This window comes from Macaca nemestrina, chromosome 5, assembly GCF_043159975.1.
Source record: "Macaca nemestrina isolate mMacNem1 chromosome 5, mMacNem.hap1, whole genome shotgun sequence".
Lineage (NCBI taxonomy): Eukaryota > Metazoa > Chordata > Mammalia > Primates > Cercopithecidae > Macaca > Macaca nemestrina.
Genome location: NC_092129.1, coordinates 21,996,236 through 22,014,747, shown reverse-complemented (window position 1 = coordinate 22,014,747; position 18,512 = coordinate 21,996,236). Strand labels below are relative to the sequence as shown.

At 36.9% G+C, this 18,512-nt stretch overlaps 1 protein-coding gene across 5 annotated transcripts in view; it reads left to right on the top strand.

Moving 5' to 3' along the window:
• Positions 1–6,047: 6,047 nt before the first annotated feature.
• Positions 6,048–18,512, top strand: part of LOC105465485 (ROS proto-oncogene 1, receptor tyrosine kinase) — a 142,906-nt gene continuing 130,441 nt past the window's right edge. For 2 of the 5 annotated variants that reach the window (XM_071096353.1, XM_024787848.2), the window contains exons 1-3: positions 6,048–6,578; positions 13,405–13,449; positions 15,593–15,652. In XM_071096353.1, the coding sequence (XP_070952454.1) occupies positions 6,456–6,578; positions 13,405–13,449; positions 15,593–15,652 (228 nt within the window). In that variant the 5' untranslated portion in view covers positions 6,048–6,455. Of the gene's footprint in view, positions 6,579–13,259; positions 13,450–15,592; positions 15,653–17,368; positions 17,396–18,512 lie in introns of those variants that run through there. The other 3 variants (XM_071096351.1, XM_071096350.1, XM_071096352.1) reach the window with 3 other exon arrangements.

The following is an 18,512-nucleotide window of genomic DNA, read 5'->3' as shown; positions in this document are numbered from 1 at the left end:
GATACAAATTTTTTAAAACCTAGTACCTCTCATGCTGTCACCAGGTCTCTGCAGTCAGTGTTGCTCTGTGCTTTCTCTGAGTTGCTACTGCTGGTGCTAGGGTCTTGCCTCTGCCACTGCCACTCTGGCTGGTTTATATGCCTGGATAATGAGTTTTAAAATAGTATTTGCAAGCGTCATGGTAACCTCACATTGAAATCATATCACCAGAGAAAATCATCTTCAGTAGAGGAAGACAAGAATGAAAGAAAGAAGGAAGGCCAAAACACAATAAGAAAACAACAAAATGACAGGTGTAAGTCCTTACTTGTCCATAATAACCTTAAATGTCAACGGGCTAAACTCTCCAATCAAAAGACATATACTGGCTGAATGGATGAAAACAAAAAACAAAAAACAAAAAACAAAAAAACCACAAAAACCAAAAAACCCGTTGATCTTCTGCCTGTAAGAAACACACTTCACCTATAAAGATACACAGAGATGGAAAATAAAGCGTTGTAAAAAAAATATTCCATGCCAAGAGCAGGAATATACTTATATCAGACAAAATAGAATTCAAGACAAAAGCAATAAGAAGAAAAGTAGGTCACTATATAAAGATAAAGGGGGTCAACTCAGCAAGAGGATACAACAATTTTAAATATATATATGCACCCAACACTGGAGCACCCACATATATAAAACAAATATTATTAGAGCTAAGGAGAGAGACAGACTCTAATACAATAATAGCTGGAGACTTCCACACCCCACTTTCTGCATTGGACAGATCATTCAGACGGAAAACCAACATAGAAATATCAGACTTAATCTGCAATATAGACCAAATGGATCTAATTTACAGAACATTTCATCCAAGGGCTGCAGAATACACCTTTTTTTTTTTTTTTTTTTTTTTTTTTTTGAGAGGGAGTCTTGCTTGGTCGCTCAGGCTGCAGTGCAGTGGTGTGATCTCGGCTCACTGCAACGTCCGCCTCCCGGGTTGACGCCATTCTCCTGCCTCAGCCTCCCGAGTAGCTGGGACAACAGGCACCCACCACCACACTAGGCTAATTTTTTTGTATTTTTAGTAGAGACGGGGTTTCACCATGTTAACCAGGATGCTCTCGATCTCCTGACCTCATGATCCACCCGCATCGGCCTCCCAAAGTGCTGGGATTACAGGCCTGAGCCACCACGCCCAGCCCAGAATACACATTGTTTTCCTCAGCACATGAATCATTCTTAAGGATAGGCCAGATGTTAGGTCAAAAAACTAATCTTAAAACATTAAAATATTGAAATAATATCAAGCACCTTTTCTGACCAAAATAAAATAAAACTAGAAATTAATAACAAGAGAAATTTTGGAAACTATTCAAACACATAGAATTTAAACAATATGCTCCTGAATGATCAGTGAGCCAATGAAGAAATTAAGAAGGAAATTGAAAAATTTCTTGAAACACGTGATAATGAAAACACAATATACCAAAACCTATGGGATACAGCAAAAGATGTACTAAGAGAGATTTTTATAGTTCTAAGTGCCTACATCAAAAAAAAAAAAAAAAAGGAAAAACGTCAAATGAACAATCTAATGATGCATTTTAAAGAACTAGAAAAGCAAGAGCAAGCCAAAGCCAGAATTAGTAGTAGAAAAGAAATAATAAAGATCAGAGCAGAAAAAAAAGGAAAAAACAGGAAAATCAATGAAACAAGTTTTTTTTTTGAAAAGTTAAACAAAATTGTCAAACCTTTAGCCAGTTTAAGAAAAAAAGAAAGAAGATCAAAATAAATAAAATCAGAATGAAAAAAGAGACATCACAACTGATATCTGCAGGTTTTCCAAGGATCATTAGTGGCTACTACGAGCAACTACATGCTCATAAATGGAAACATATAGAAGCAATGGACAAGTTCCTAGATACATATAACCTGCCAAGATTGAACCAGGAAGAAATCCAAAACCTGAGCAGACCAATAACAAGTAATGAGATTGAAGCTGTAATAAAAGTCTCCCAGTAAAGACAAGCCTGAGACTTAATAGCTTCACTGCTGAATTCTAGCAAACATTTAAAGAAAAACTAATACCAATCCTACTCAACTTATTCTGAAAAACAGAGCAGGAGGGAATACCTCCAAACTCATTCCATGAGGTCAGTATTTCCCTGATACAAAAACCAGGTAAAGACACACCAAAAAATAAAACTACAGGCCAATCTTTGATGAATACTGATGTAAAATTCTGCAACCAAATACTAGCAAAATGAATTCAACAATACTTTAGAAAGATCATTCATCATGACCAAGTGGGATTTATCCCTGGTATGGAAGGATGATTCAACATATACAAATCAATCAGTATGCTACATCATATCAAAAGAATGAAGGATAAAAAGCACATGATCATTTTAATTGATGCTGAAAAAGATTTGGTAAAATTCAACGTCCCAGGCCGGGCGCGGTGGCTCAAGCCTGTAATCCCAGCACTTTGGGAGGCCGAGGTGGGCGGTTCATGAGGTCAGGAGATCCAGACCATTCTGGCTAACACGGTGAAACTCCGTCTCTACTAAAATATACAAAAAACTAGCTGGGCAAGGTGGCGGGCGCCTGTAGTCCCAGCTACTCGGGAGGCTGAGGCAGAATGGCGTAAACCCGGGAGGTGGAGCTTGCAGTGAGCAGAGATCGCACCACTGCACTCCAGCCTGGGCCACAGAGTGAGACTCGAGACTCTGTCTCAAAAAAAAAAAAAAAAAAAAAAAAAAAAAAAAAAAAAAAATTCAACATCCTTTTATGATAAAAACCATTAAAAAACTGGGGATAGAAGGAACATACCTCAACATAATAAAAGCCATATATAACCTACCCACAACTAGTATTATACTGAATGGGGAAAAACTGAAAGCCTTTCCTCTATGGTCTGGAACATGACAAAGATGCCCACTTCACCACTGTTATTCCATACAGTACTGGACATCCCCCTTAGAGCAGTCGGACAAGAGAAAGATATTAAGGGCATCCAAATTGGAAAGGAGGAAGTCAAATTATCCTTGTTCGCAGATGACATATCTTACATTTTGAGAAACCTGAAGACTCCACAAGAAAAGTAGTAGAACTGATAAACAAATTTAGTAAAGTTTCAGGATACAAAACTAACATATAAAAATCAGTAGTAGCATTTCTATATGTCAAGAGTGAATAATCTGAAAAAGAAATCAAGAAAGTAATTCCATTTACAATAGCTACAGATAAAATTAAGTATCTAGGAATTAACCAAAGAAGTGAAAGATCTCTATAATGAAAACTATAAAACACTGATTAAAGACATTGATTAGGACACACAAAAAATGGAAAAGCATTCCATGTTCGTTAATTGGAAAAGTCAGTATTGTTAAAATGTCCATACTCCCCAAAGCAATCTACAGATTCAATGCAAACCCTATCAAAATACCAATGACATTCTTAACAGAAATAGAAAAAACTGTCCTAAGGTTTATATTGAACCACAAGAGACCAAGAATAGCTAAAGCTATCCTAAGCAAAAGAACAAAATGGGAGGAATTACATTACCTGACTTCAAATTATACTACAGAGCTATAGTAACCAAAACAGCATGGTACTGGCATAAAAATAGACACATAGACCAATGAAACAGACTAGGGAACCCAGAAACAAATCCACACACCTACAGTAAACTCATTTTTGACAAAGATGCCAAGAACATACACTGGGGAGAAGAGAGTCTCTTCAATAAATGGTGTGGGGAAAACTGGATATCCATACACAAAGGAACAAAACTAGACCCCTATCTCTCTCCTTATACAAAATTCAAATCAAAATGGACTAAAGACTTAAATCTAAGACCTCAAACCGTGAAACTACTACAAAAAACATTGGGGAAATCTCCAGAACATTGGTTGGGGCAAAAATTTCTTGAGCAGTACCCAACAAGCACAGGCAACCAAAGCAAAAATGGACAGATGAGATCACATCAAGTTAAAAATCTTCTGTACAGCAAAGGATACAATTAACAAAGTAAAGAGAAAATCCACAGAATGGGAGAAAATATTTGCAAACTACCCATCAGACAAGGGATTAATAACCAGAATAAATAAGGACATCAACCAACTCTATAGGAAAAAATCTCATGATCCAATCAAAGGATAGGCAAAAGATTTGAATAGACATTTCTCAAAAGAAGACATACGAATGACAAACAGGCATATGAAAAGCGTTTAACATCATTAATCATCAGAAAATGCAAATCAAAACTACAATGGGATATCATCTTACCCAGTTAAAGTGGCTTATATCCAAAAGACAGGCTATAACAAATGCTGGTGGTGATGTGGAGAAAAGGAAACCCTTGTACATTTTTGAAGAGAATGTAAATTAATACAACCACTATGGAGAACAGTTTGGAGGTTCCTCAAAAAACTAAAAATTAAGCTACCGTATGATCTAGCAATTCTACTGCTGGGTATATGCCTATAAGAAAGAAAATCAGTATATCAAAGAAATACCTGCATGCCAATGTTTATTGCAGCACTGTTTACAATAGCTAAGATTTGGAAGCAACCTAAGTGTGCATCAATAGATGAATGGATAAAGAAAATGTAGTACATATACACAACGGAGAACTACTCAGCCATATTCAGTCATTTCCAACAACATGGATGGAACTGCAGATTATTACGTTAAGTGAATTGAGCTAGGCACCGAAAGGCAAACATTGCATGTTTTCACTTTTTTGTGGGATCTAAAAATCAAAACAATTGAATTCATGGACAAAGAGAGTATAAGGATGGTTGCCAGAGCTGGGAAGGGTAGTGGTGGGTGGAGTGGGGAATGGGAGATGGGGACAGTTAACGGGTACAAAAAATGCAGAAAGAGTAAATAAGACCTACTATTTGATAGCACAACGGGTGACTATAGTCAATAATCACTGTACATATTAAAATGACTTAGAGCATACTTGGATTGTTTGCAACTCAGTGGATAAATGCTTGAGGGGATGGACACCCCATTCTTCATGATGTGCTCATTTCACATCGCACATGGATGTTTCAGAACATCCCCTGTGCCCCATAAATACATGCACCTACTATGTACCCATCAAAATTAAAACAAACAAAAATCCAATCAAAAAGACGTTCAGCTCAAAACAAAATCTCATGCATATGTTACTCATAATGAGAACCTTATATCATTAAGAAAAGTTTAAGTTACATTTAGTATAATTTATTTAAGCAAACAAGGAGGTTGGCCTGGTGTACCGCGGTGACTCACGCCTGTAATCGCAGTACTTTGGGAGGCAGAGGTGGGCGGATCACGAGATGAAGAGATAGATACCATTCTGGCCAACATGGTGAAACCTCGTCTCTACTAAAAATACAAAACTTAGCTTGACGTGGTGGTGTGTGCCTGGTAGTCCCAGCTACTTGGAGGCTGAGGCAGGAGAATTGTTTGAACCTGGGAGGCAGGGGTTGCAGTGAGCCGTGATCACGCCACTGCACTCTAGCCTGGGCGACAGAGGGAGACTCAGAAAGAAAGAGAGAAAGAAAGAGAGAAAGAGAGAAAGAGAGAAAGAAGAAGAAAGAAGAAAGGAAGGAAGGAAGGAAGGAAGGAAGGAAGGAAGGAAGGAAGGAAGGAAGGAAGGAAAAGAAAGAAAGAAAGAAAGAAAGAGAAAGAAAGAAAGAAATCTTGTACAATGTTTCCTTCTCAAGGCAGACACTTGAACATATCTTAGGTTTCTGGTAACTAGTTTCAGCTTTCTCAATAGACCTGATAAGGCAGTATTTTAGTTAATATGTAGTAAAGTTCTGAGAGTGCTCTAACAAACTTCCTTGTTTTTAACTCACTCCCAGGCTATTTTTCTATTAATTTCAGCTTTGTTTGCTCTTAAATTTAAAAATATGTATTTGGCTTCTGAGTTCTGTTTTCTCTTTCAGTTGCATTGCTTGATTTGGGTGCTTCTATTTTTTCAATAATTTTTTATTATAGTAGTGCTACTGTTTGCTAAAGCATACGTGGTCAAAACCCAATTCCCTGCAGAGCTGAAAAGAGCTCAGAGAAGTAACGTGGTGGACGACCCACTGAAATGTTCCAGTTTCAGACTATGGATGTGTCACACCCTTGCTGAAATACAATTCGTTTTCTTTGTTTAATTTCCACGTGAAGTGCTCTTCTAAGAACTAACCTTTAATCAGTGGGTGACTTTCTTTATGGGAGTAAAAGGAAGCTATTATGAAATAACTCTTATGGAACTGTTACAAGCTTTCAAGGATTCAAAGGTCTAAACTAAAAAGGCTAAATGTTATTTCAAAAGGCAAATATATCCTAATATAGCAAAACAAAACAAAATCCATCAGCTACTCCTCCAATTGAAGTGATGAAGCCCAAATAATTCATACAGCAAAATGGAGAAAATTAGAAGACCGGCCATCTAAAAATCTGCCATTGGTGGAGTGATGAAGAACATTTACTGTCTTATTCCGAAACTTGTCAATTTTGCAACTCTTGGCTGCCTATGGATTTCTGTGGTGCAGTGTACAGTTTTAAATAGCTGCCTAAAGTCGTGTGTAACTAATCTGGTAAGTCTGTAACTAATCTGGTAAGTCTCGCAATCTAATATTTGTCTTTGCAGGAACTGGAACATGTAGAATTCAGCTTGTTATAACTGATATAATTGTTTTCTCTTTATGAGCAGTTTTCTTATGAGAAGTGGTAGCAACAATGCAAGATAGATTAGTTTTTCTTAAATAAGTTAGCAGCACTTATAATTGCAGAAGATAAAGCAGGCTATTTTATTTCTTTAGGGTACCTGGTCATATATTTTTTGGTCTAGAGGATTGGGTAAAGGAAGTTTAAATGGAATCAATTTTGCCAATTTTATACACTTGAAAATTTCTATTTAAACTCATTTATTACAAAGTCATTAATAGTTGTCTTGAAACATGAAATAGGTTTGACCATAGGATAATGCCTGCTAATTCCAGCTGTGTAGGAAGCTGGATGAAAAAGGAAGCAGATACAGATGCCATGTAAAATAATATTATATTTTAAAGCAATACTTATTTGTACATTTCTTTATTTCTGTTTGTGCATTTGTAATTTTAGTTAGTGAGTTTTTTATATGGAAATTTATGCTTTCATTCTCATTTCTGGGTGTCATCCCTTCTCTAACTATTGTACCATCTCTTCAGTTGTAATTTAGTTGTGCTTGAAACAGTTACTGAATTAACTTTAAAAACCAAATACTCTATAGACAGAGAAATGCACTCTTCCTGTCTAAAGACAAATAATATATCATGATAGTTTACATATGCCCCTATCTACAGCCATACTTTTAAACATAATACAAGTACTAAATATAGTACTCATTATATTATGCTACAATGTTGGAGGTAGAATTCTGTGACAGATTAAAAAAGAAACTTGTGCTTATACACTTTTGATTTAAACTGTAGTTTAAAACACTACTTAAGCTTACCATGGTTAGTAGCATTTTTAAAAAAGTTTAGTATTTTATATAAATCTTTGCCAAAGACTTCATTGCTTTTAATACAGAATTGCATGCTCTGGTTTTTTATATTTGTAACCCAAACATAAAAATGGAAGAATGGAACTACTAAATATTTCAACTACTAAATGGAAAACTAAATATTTTCTTTTCTAAAAAAGATTTTAATTTTTTTCTAATTATAATAAGAATATACATTTTAAATAAAATATTTATAAGATAAAGAACTAGAGAAAAATAAAAAACGTATAATTCCACCCCTAGTAACCTTTAGATTGAATTTTCTCTTAGTATTTTTCCTCATGTATATATGTGTACATATATATCTATAATTTACACACAGTTATGCATCCAGCTTTTTCATTACATTATATTGTGAGTTTTCCCCTAGACCCTAAAATGTTTTTAGAAACAGAATCTTTAATATCTTTAGAGTATTCCATTATATGAATGTACCACCATAATTTATTTGTTAATTTCTCTGCTACTGAAACTAATTTTAGTTGTTTCCAATATTGCAGTCTCCATTTTATTTTACTGTAGTTTTATTTATTCTTATCTTTTTGTGTGGGCTCCTTGCTTTCAGGGTTTGGCAGTAGGAATAGACAGTTTGTTCTTTTGTTGAGTTGCCTTCCGTTCACCACCTACAGAGAAAGGCACAGCTGATGTGTGGCAACAGCAAGAGAGACACGGTCTGCCAATTTGACCAGTGAAAGTACTACACGTTCCGACATAAGGCCTGGAGGGACAAAAGTGAAGTGAATGTACAATTGAATGTAACCATGGTTCACAGGAGAGGATATACAAAGTGCTCAAGTTTATTATATTTTCTGCGTCATTTTAAAAACATGGGTATTTACTCTGAAGGTCATCTATAATTTTTTGGGTGATTCTTGATATTGAGAAATGTTTTCTTACACACACACACACACACACACACACAGACACACACACACACAAAAGAATGTCTTGTCTAAAAAAAAATGTTAAGAGTTGCAGGCCAAAATGCACAAAGCATAGTTCTATGCTTGAGCATTGGTATTTCACATTAATTTTAGCTTACGTTAACAGAGATCTACATGTACTAGTTGGAAGTATTAACTGAAAATTTTTTTTGAATTCTAGATGCCATGTGCTGCAGAAAACAACAAATAATTAATGCTCTTCAGAACACTAGTGTTGTGAGATCTTTTATGAGAAAAAAAAAGAATTCATGGTTGAATAATTTGTGGAAGTGTATTTTGCTATGCCCTCTTTTTGTAGATTCACAGGCCACAATAACATATTAAAGGCTTTGTTTAATCATAATTTTCCCATCTTCTTTAGCAACAAAACCCTTTTTTAATGTTTCCATAAGTTATTGGGGTAACAGGTGGTAATTGGTTACATGAGTAAATTCTTTAGTGGTGATCTGTGAGATTTTGGTGCACCCATCAGCCATGTATAGACTGCACCGTGTTTGTAGTCTTTTATCCCTCACCCCGCTCCCACTCTTTCCCCTTAGTCCCCAAAGCCCATTGTATCATTCTTATGCCTTTGTGTTCTCATAGCTTAGCTCCCACTTATCAGTGAGAACATACGATGTTTGGTTTTCCATTCCTGAATTACATCACAACCCCCCTTTTCTTTTGAATTAACAAATCGCAACAACTGAGGAACTAACATTGAGAATGGCTCAGGAGTATCAATTCCATTCAATAAATTTCATTCAATATCAATTTATTCAATGGAATCCATTCAATACATTTTCCTAGGTATCTATGTATATTCAGCTCTGTGGTGGATGCAATTGGGAATACAAAAGAAGTAAATTATGTAATCAATACCCTAAAGTAAGTTATCAAATATTGAGGTATCAAGGTTTCTATCACTATAGACAGTTAAAGGCTATTACAAGCATGACATGTTTTTATAATATTAAAGGGTGATGACAATATATTTATTTCTGATTTGTATCTCAAGTTCCAAAGAAATAAACTGAAAATCAACTTAAAGACTAGTAGAAATAATAGGATTTGGAAGATTTTTAAAAAATTAATGTACAGACATGAAAACTTGTCTTGTATATCAATATATAACATTAAAACAAAATAATATAATAAGATCATAATTCTGACTTTTATAAGATATTCACAAATTAACATAGTTTTTATTCATACAGGAATAAACCTATGAGTAAAACAGAATACAACAAAAAAAACTATGTACATAAAGGAATGTAAAATATGATAAAGATGATAATTCAAACCAATGAGTTGCTATCCATTTAGAATAAAAAATTATTCTACATAACTGTATATTCTACATAACTGAATAAAAAATTATTCTACATATTCTACATAACTGCCAGATTCAAATAAATTTCAGGATATATTTTGTAAAAGGGCATGACTTTTGATTGAGTGCAATGGCTCATGCCTGTAATTCCAGCACTATGGGAGGCTGAGGCGGACAGATCCCTTCAGCCCAGGAGTTTGAGACCACCCTGGGCAACATGGTGAGACTCCCATCTCTACAACAAATACAAAAATTAGCTGGGCTTGGTGGCGTGCACCTGTAGTCCCAGCTATTCAGGAGGCTGAGGTGGGAGGATTGATTGAGCTGGGAGGTCGAGGCTGCAGTCAGCTGTGATCATACCACAGTGTTCCAGCCTGGGTGACTCTGTTTCTAAAAAACAAAAACAGAAAAGTTTACTTAAATACAAACAGAAACAAAACAAAGCAAGAGTTTACCTCATAAAAATATTAGAAGAAATTAGGGGTGACTGTTTCTGTAATCTTGAAGTGGAAATGCCTTAAAAAGCCTAATTAAAAAATTTAGACTCCCGGAAAAGAAATTATCAATAAATTTGACTACTTTCAAACTTAAACTGTTATGACAACAGAATACAATAACAGCAAAGCCAAAAAGTGGAAAAAAGTATTACACATGATATATAATGTTTTTAAAGAAAAAATCCCTGATACACATAAAAGCACGTAAGATGAATTTAGAATATAAACAGCCACTTCAAAAAAGAAGTATAAGTTTCCATCAACCAATGAGTGGATAAAAAATGTGATATATACACACCATGGAATACTACTCAGCCATAAAAAGGAATGAAATAATGTCTTTGCAGCAACTTGGATGGAGCCGGAGGTCATTATTCTGTGGAGGCCATTATTAGGCCAGGAATAGAAAACCGAATACAACATATTCTCACTTATAAGTGGTAGCTAAGCTATGGGTACACAAAAGCATACAGACTGGTATAATGGACTTTGGAGACTCAGAAGAGGGAGGGAAGGAGAGGAGTGAGGGATGAAAAACTACATGTTGGGTACAATGTATACTACTTGGGTGACAGGTGCACTAAGATCTCAGACTTCACCACTATACAATTTATGTAACTTGTACTCCCAAAGGTATTGGACATACATACATACATACATATATATAATAAATGGCTGAAAAGCATGTGATAGATATGCAACCTCACAGCAACCACAGAATTGCAGAATAAAAGCAAATTATCAATTTTTCTTCTATCAAATTAGCAAAGATAAAAACATTTATAGTTGGAAAAAGTATGAGTAAACTGCCATTTTCATGAATTGTTGTTTGGATGTAAATGGATAAATTTCTAGAAAAGAATGGGTTATTAAATGTCAAAATTGAAAGAGAAAATATACCTCTAATCTTATACATCAAATTTTTCTGAGGATATTATTGCATAACTAACCAAAGATATGTATGCAAAAGGCTGTTAATAGCAAGTTGGGACATAACACTACTAATACATTTCTAAGTGCCTGCACTGCACTGTAATAATTAATGCATTTAATTGAATCTTCACAGAAGCTTATGAATTAAGTATTATCCTACTTATGTCCTGGATGCGAACACTAAGTTTAGATGGCACAGGTAACTTTCAGAATATCACACTGGGAGCAAATATCATGTGAAATTAAAATACAGATCATTCTGCTCTGTTCCATTTATTAGGGCAGGAAGTACAGAATGAAATTAGTTCTGGCTAAGGTGGGCAGAATAGGAAAGCTTATCTCAAGAAGTAGGTATTAGGTTAAGAAAGCTTGAGATCTGGGACTGAATTTGACTCTTGGAAGCAGATAATTGGAGCAGTTGGAGCTAAGGTAAACCAGCGGGGATCCTAATGTTCAAAATGAAAAATGTGATTTGGTGGAGATTATGGAAGGCATCTGGTTAAGAGCACAGGTTCTGGAGTCAATCACTCTGCCCCCTTCAAATCCTAATCCAGGTAATTTACTAAACTTCCCTGTGCCTCAGCTGTAAAATGAGGTTAATTATGGCACCTACCTTATAGGGTTGCTGAGATGATTCAATCAGATTTAGTGTAAAACACCTGTAAGAGTGCCTGGACCACAGCAATACTTCAATAAATGTTAGCTATTGTAATTGTGAGGAGAAGAATGGGGAATGAGTGGAGATTAAGGAAGAGTGTTGACAAAATCTGCCTTATCAGAAACTCTTAGACCTGACTGTGGAGGTTACCTTGCGCAAGACCACTTGATGGTCATTTCACTTAGCCCGTTAAATTTCCTCCTGAGAAGAGCCATCGGAAGGACTCACTACTGCTACAATGTGACTATGATCATCAAGAAACATCTCTGCTCTCCTACTGTTTAAAATGGAAGACAAAAACTACCCAGCATCCACCCTTTTGCTTTTATGAGCTAACATGCATTTCTGAAAGGATAGGAAAAGATTCAATTTTGAACTCATTGTCTCTCACCTGATTTTTATTTGTGATTCAACCACCTTTTGAACAAAATCATGAAAACAAAGTACTATTAAGCACTTGGTTGCAAAATTCATCAACAGATAGAATTCTTAGTATCTAAATGTTTATTATCTAAAAACAAAAGCAAATAATCATCCTTCTTCTTTTCCTACAAATATGACCAGTTAGGGAATGGAGTTTGAAGGAATCCTCACTCATGCTTCAAATTAAAGAAAAAAATAGGCAACATGTGTTCTTTGGTTCTTGAGTCTGATTACTTTTCAAGTCAACCCACACATTATTAAACCATCGGATAATGTTTCCAAGGGACTTCTGAAGCATCCTTATGTGGGAAACCACTTGGAATTAGTGGATTTACTCCTTTAGCATATCAGTATTTATTGAACACCTATTTCTATCAGGCAGTGTTCTAGCTGCTGAGGATGGAGTGAAGAGCCAAATGGATGGAAAGGAGGAGCATGCTCAGTGAGCTCGGTGAGCTCAGTGACAGAATGCAGCTCTCTTCTCTCTACCAAGCATGGAACACTATGTGGGTACTTATCTGATTATGTGATGGCCCAGTATTGCCATCCTTTATAAACTGTCTTGTTTATGAAGGACTCTATTCAAATTATGACCAGAGAGATAATGAGCAATTTATAGATCTTTGTCCTTAGTTCCCATTTCTTTTATTTTCCTCCAGTATAAAAAAGTTCTTAAAATTTGTATGTGAGCAATAAAAGAGTAATCTTATGTTTTATTTATACCAATTTGCATTTTCTCTCTGCCCTTAATTTTAAAAAGGAAAAGTCTGAACACAATTCATCACTAACCTAGGAGTCCTTTGACTAGATTAACTGACCAATGCCGCAGGATTATTTAATTCTGCGTGAGACTCTCTCTCTATAGCCACACTCTTACTCCCACCTTTTTGGTTCCTGCAAAGTTCTTAGACATTGTATCTATAATTTGCGTTATATCTATAATTTGTCTGGTAGTGATGAATTTAATGCCTTTAAAACATTTGGCTCCTTACTTTACGTTACAAAATGCTGAGGAGAACGTTATTTCAGGAAGCTTTTTAAAAAGGTGTGTTAGTTACACGGAACCCAGTACTGATAGCTGGTGTTTACTACCTCCTTCTTCGTTTCAGGGCCAGCAGCTTGACCTTGGCACACCACATAATCTGAGTGAACCGGTAAGTAATTTCTTCAATTGTCAAGAATTTTACAATGGTTGTGTTGATAATGAAGGGACGATGATCAAGTTTTATCACAGTAAGAATTGCTAAGTAAAATCTCATTGATCCTTGCTGGAAGAAGACCAATTGAAAATAATGAGAAGTCCGAATTTATATAAAAATGAAGTGTGTTGAAGTGGAAACAGCACAGGACCAATCCAAGTGCATGATTTTGTCTCTATATAACTGTGTGGCTTTGGACTAATTACTTAATTTTTCTGAGATTTAGTTTTATTATGTGTTATTTGAGATCATCTCTAATATTTCTTCTAACAGTTACGTTGTATGGTTTTATTACTGTTCTGCACATGTATTCATTTGTTTACCAAGTGTTTAGTGACTTAAGGTATAAGTATGCACAAGGCACTGTGCCAGGAACTAGAAATTTAACAATGAAAAAAATAGGGCCTCTGTTTAAAAGGACTCTCAACCTTTTTGAGATACATACTTGAAACCAGAGAGATAGACATATGCATAAAATTAGGGCCAGGCAGCATCATCAGAACCAGAATTGTGGTGTGGGTGAGGAGTGAAGGGAGAATACACAAGAGTAAAAGGCACCTCACTTGCCTGCAAAGCCTTCAAACTAAAACTAGAAAGAGGAAGCGTTTTCCAGATGGACCAGATGGGAAAAGGCATATTGATCAGAGAAGGCCCTTTGTGTCAAGAAAGCCCTTTGTGTCACAAAGGTGTGAAGTAGCCTAAGTTGTTAAGGAAACTGAGTATTTCAGCTTGCTTGGAAAACGGGGTACATGTATAGAGGGTAGGGAGGTGGAAGACCAATTGCCAAGTTACATGGAGCCAGATCATGAAGGGCTTTGTCTGCTATGCTTGCTAAGTTGGTCTTAACTCACAAGGTGATGGAGAGACATATAGAATTTTAGGTAAGAGAAGAGTGTGGCCCGGTTTTTTTTTTTTTAAAGTCACTCCAAATGTGGGAACAAGAGGGGTCCCCCCCTAAGGTTTTTGGCAAGTGGTAAATGGCAAAGCAGAAAATTGAGGCAGTGAGTGATGAACCCAGATGGATTTTAGTTAATGACCAGAGAAGTCAATAGGACTTGGTGATGGGTTTTCCGTGAGAGGGGAGAGTGGGGTGAGAGAAGAAGACACCCTGGTTCCTGGCTTGGACAACTCAGGAGAATGTAGCATGTTAATGGGAAACACAGGAGAAAGAGCAAATTTAAAGGTCGAAAGTGAGGAATTGAATTCCACATGATGAATTTGAAGTGCTTGTAGGAACTTAAATGGAGACATCTAATGAACCAGTGGATATCTGGGTCTGGGGCTCAGGAAGGAGCCTCAGCTGCAGTTAGAAGTTTGGGGGATATCAACATCGAGATCACTTGAAGCTGAGGTAGGGGATGAACTCGCTCCAGGAGAACTAGAAGAGTGATGGGAGAAAAAGCTGAGGATAGAACACAAACACCAAAGGGGTGGAGAGAGGCAAAAAGAGATGGCAAAGGAGACTGAGCAGGAAGAAAAAGGAATCCAGGTGCCACCATGGCCTGTGGAAGGAATGGTCAAGACAGGCACAGCTGAATCAAGTAAGGTAAGAAAAAATGTGTCAAATCTGTCCAATAGCAGGTCAGGGCAACTCAGGGTTTTCAGGGCAGCTATGGGGTGAAAGCTGCTAGTAGGCAGCTTACTCCCCAAACTGTCTACCTATTTAGGTTTTGACATGCTACCATCTGGTTGAATCTCCAGTTTTGAGTTTTGCTTGATATGTGAGGACACCTTAGGGACCCAGGATATACTCAATGCCACATTGTCCTGGGCTTTACCTTTGACAGCTACCCAGTGTACAGTGTCTTCCTTGAAGGTTGGCTGTTCTCTGGCTTCTAGGCCTGCCCATGCCAGGCTTAACTCCACTCAGCAACTCTGCTGCTCTGCAGTGAGCCACAAGCCTTGTTCTACCTGTAGATATGACAGCTCTGTTTGGAATCCCAAAATTCCAGATCCTTTGGAGGCCTCAGGTTTCTTGGTAGATTTCTATTTCTAAAACACAGGGTGATGCTTTTTGTTACTACATTGTACTTTCAGGTAACAAGAAAAAGTCACATTTCTTCAATCACTCACCATTGTCTGTTATTGTCTCTTGCAGTGCATCCAAGGATGTCACTTTTGGAACTCTGTAGATCAGAAAAACTGTGCTTTAAAGTGTGTAAGTATTAATTAGATTTCTATTTTGATACTGGTGTTTCTTTCAAGAGGAAAGTTGTGTAAGAGAATTCCCATTTGCATTTCCATTGGCTTTCAACTAGTTTGCTTGACCCCAAGACAAAGCAAAACAAAACAAAACAAAACTGAAAAACCGATAGCCTAGATAATACACAGTAATGGAAAAGAGATTGAGATTAACATTTTTAATGCAACTAGAGGTCATGGAAGGTTATTGCAAATCACAGAACCCAGGAATGCTCAATTGCTCCAAAACTATAAATGTCTTGTAGTGGAATGTTCGGTATTTGTTAAATTTCCTAGGCCTATGCTTCTCAAATTTTAATGTGCAATTATCTGGGATCTTATTAAAATGCTGATTCTGATTCAATAGGTCTTGGGTGGGCCCTGAGATGCTGCGCTTGTAACAAGCTCCCAAGTGTTGAAATGCTGGTGGTTCCCAGACCACATTTTGGACACCAGGGTCGTAGGTCATGTTCAAAGTTTCTATGTAGAAAATATGGTAGGTATCTAATTCAGGGCCACAAACACCTGGTTTATTCCACTTTATGTAGGAAATACATCCCCAGATACTTTATTTTTCATTTTATTATGTAGCCTGGCTTTTGCCACTCAGTGTGTAATTTAAGGCACTTAACCCCTTGGTACTTTACATTCCTTATCCATTTTAGGATAATAAGAGAATCTTTCTCCTAAAGATAGAGCCTGTCATGCTGTAACTACTCTGATCACATGATTAAGAATTTTGCCTTTTAAAAGTGGGTTCCCTTATTTAGGTTGTTCACGTCAGGGTTGTTAAATCAATAAGAATTGTGGTAATGCTGGGGAATCCTAATGCTGTTTTCTATTAATGAGTTAAATTATAACATGAGATTTAAATAATGCTTTAACCTCTTTTTATATGCATAGTTTTTAGAGCATATTCATAGTTTTTCTTATATAGTGTGTCCTTGCAAACTTCTATTATAGCAGTTACTTATGCCCACTCTCACATTTGTGACTGAGTGCCTCACAGAATGGAAGTTACCACAAGGTACAGCATATGTTAGCTGGACGTAGTAGCTATTAAATATTTCTCAGAAATTGCAACTCAGACAAATAATTTGTCTATTGTGTGTTTATATCTTTTATCCCAACATGTAAGCTCTGTTGGGGCAGGATGCTCTCTGTCTTTTTTAGATTGTTATCTCACTGAATATAGTGCGGGGCATATAGCAGCTGCTCAGTCAACATTTGCTGAAGGAATGAATGGAAAGCACCATTTGTTGCTGGGAAACAATCCAGGAGGCCGTGTGGCTGCTGCAGGGGCCAGCACAGGCAGAGGAATCTGCAGTCCTTTGCTAGCAAGAGCTATTGGTGGTTTCATTTCCTGTTCTGTTTACCTTTGGCATTTGCAAATACTCTTTCACTCTCTAACTTGGTCCACCACGGATTACCTCAGCCTGCTGAGATTTTTCTGGTGGACATCATATTCTCCCGTTTTTCCAGTGATGCAAACAGCTTAATTTTTAGAGCTGTTTATACAGTGTCCTGCCTAGACAGGAGGTCCTGCTCTGGGCTCCTTTGTTTTTGTTGGCTTTTTGGTTGTTTATCAATGGTGGGGCAATAAATTAATTTGAAATGAATGTACAGCTCAGTGTCATTAAAATTATTTACAACTTTCGAGATTTTAAGTAGTCTTTTTTGTTTTTCTATGCAGAATGATACTTATGCCACCATTTGTGAGGTGAGTTGGCAATCACTAAAAAGATGTCATTAAGCCACATGTCTTTATCTCTGGTCTCTAAAAAGTTTTTAAAACAGGAGTGAAGAAACCTAAGTTATTCTCAGTGCACTGAGACATTCTTCCTGATAGTGTTATTATTCTGAGTATACGAATGACTGTAAAATTCAGTTTTGGCACAAATATTTACTGTTTTATGTGTCTATGTGCATGTATATAATATATATGTTCCTATGTTCATATACACACATTCACTATATATATATATGTATATTACTGTAATCTGGTTTGGGAGGTTATAATCCCTGGACTCTGGGCAGAGTTGGAGTTGGGGTAATGGAGGGGAGAGAAGGAAGAGGCACATTCAGAGATACCTCTGCTGACTCCATTTTCTTCCCCACAATGTATAGTGCTCTACCTTTAAATATAGGACATGAAAAGAGAATGCTTTAATTGCAACTCTCTTTCTTTCTTTCTTTCTTTCTTTCTTTCTTTCTTTCTTTCTTTCTTTCTTTCTTTCTTTCTTTCTTTCTTTCTTTCTCTCTCTTCTTTCTCTCTTTCTCTCTCTCTCTTTCTTTCTTTTTTTCTTTCTTTCTCTCTTGCTCTATTGCTTTCTTTCTTGCTTTCTTGCTTTCTCCCACTCTTTCTCCCTCCTCTCTCTCTCTCTTTCTTTCTTCCCACAGTCTCACACTGTCACCCAGAGTGGAGTGCAGTGGTACATTCTTGGCTCACTGCAACCTCTGCCTCCCTGGTTTAAGTTATTCTCCTGCCTCAGCCTTCCGAGTAGCTGGGGCTACAGGCACGCGCCACCATGACTGGCTGACTTTGTATTTTTAGTAGAGATGGGGTTTCACCACGTTAGCCAGGCTGGTCTCAAACTCCTGATTTCAAGTGATCCACCTGCCTCAGCCTCCCAAAGTGCTGGGATTACAGGCATGAGCCCCCAAGCTTGGCCGCAATTTTCTTTCTTATGCAACAAAATCCTTTGCCAACATTTTGCAACACAGCTTCTCCCCACCCCTTCTCCCAATGGTAAGCGATGTCTCACATTGCCCTGCCCAGGTGTACTTACGGTCCTCTAAGCAACCTCTGCTGCACTTGATTTTCTCTCTTTCAAAGA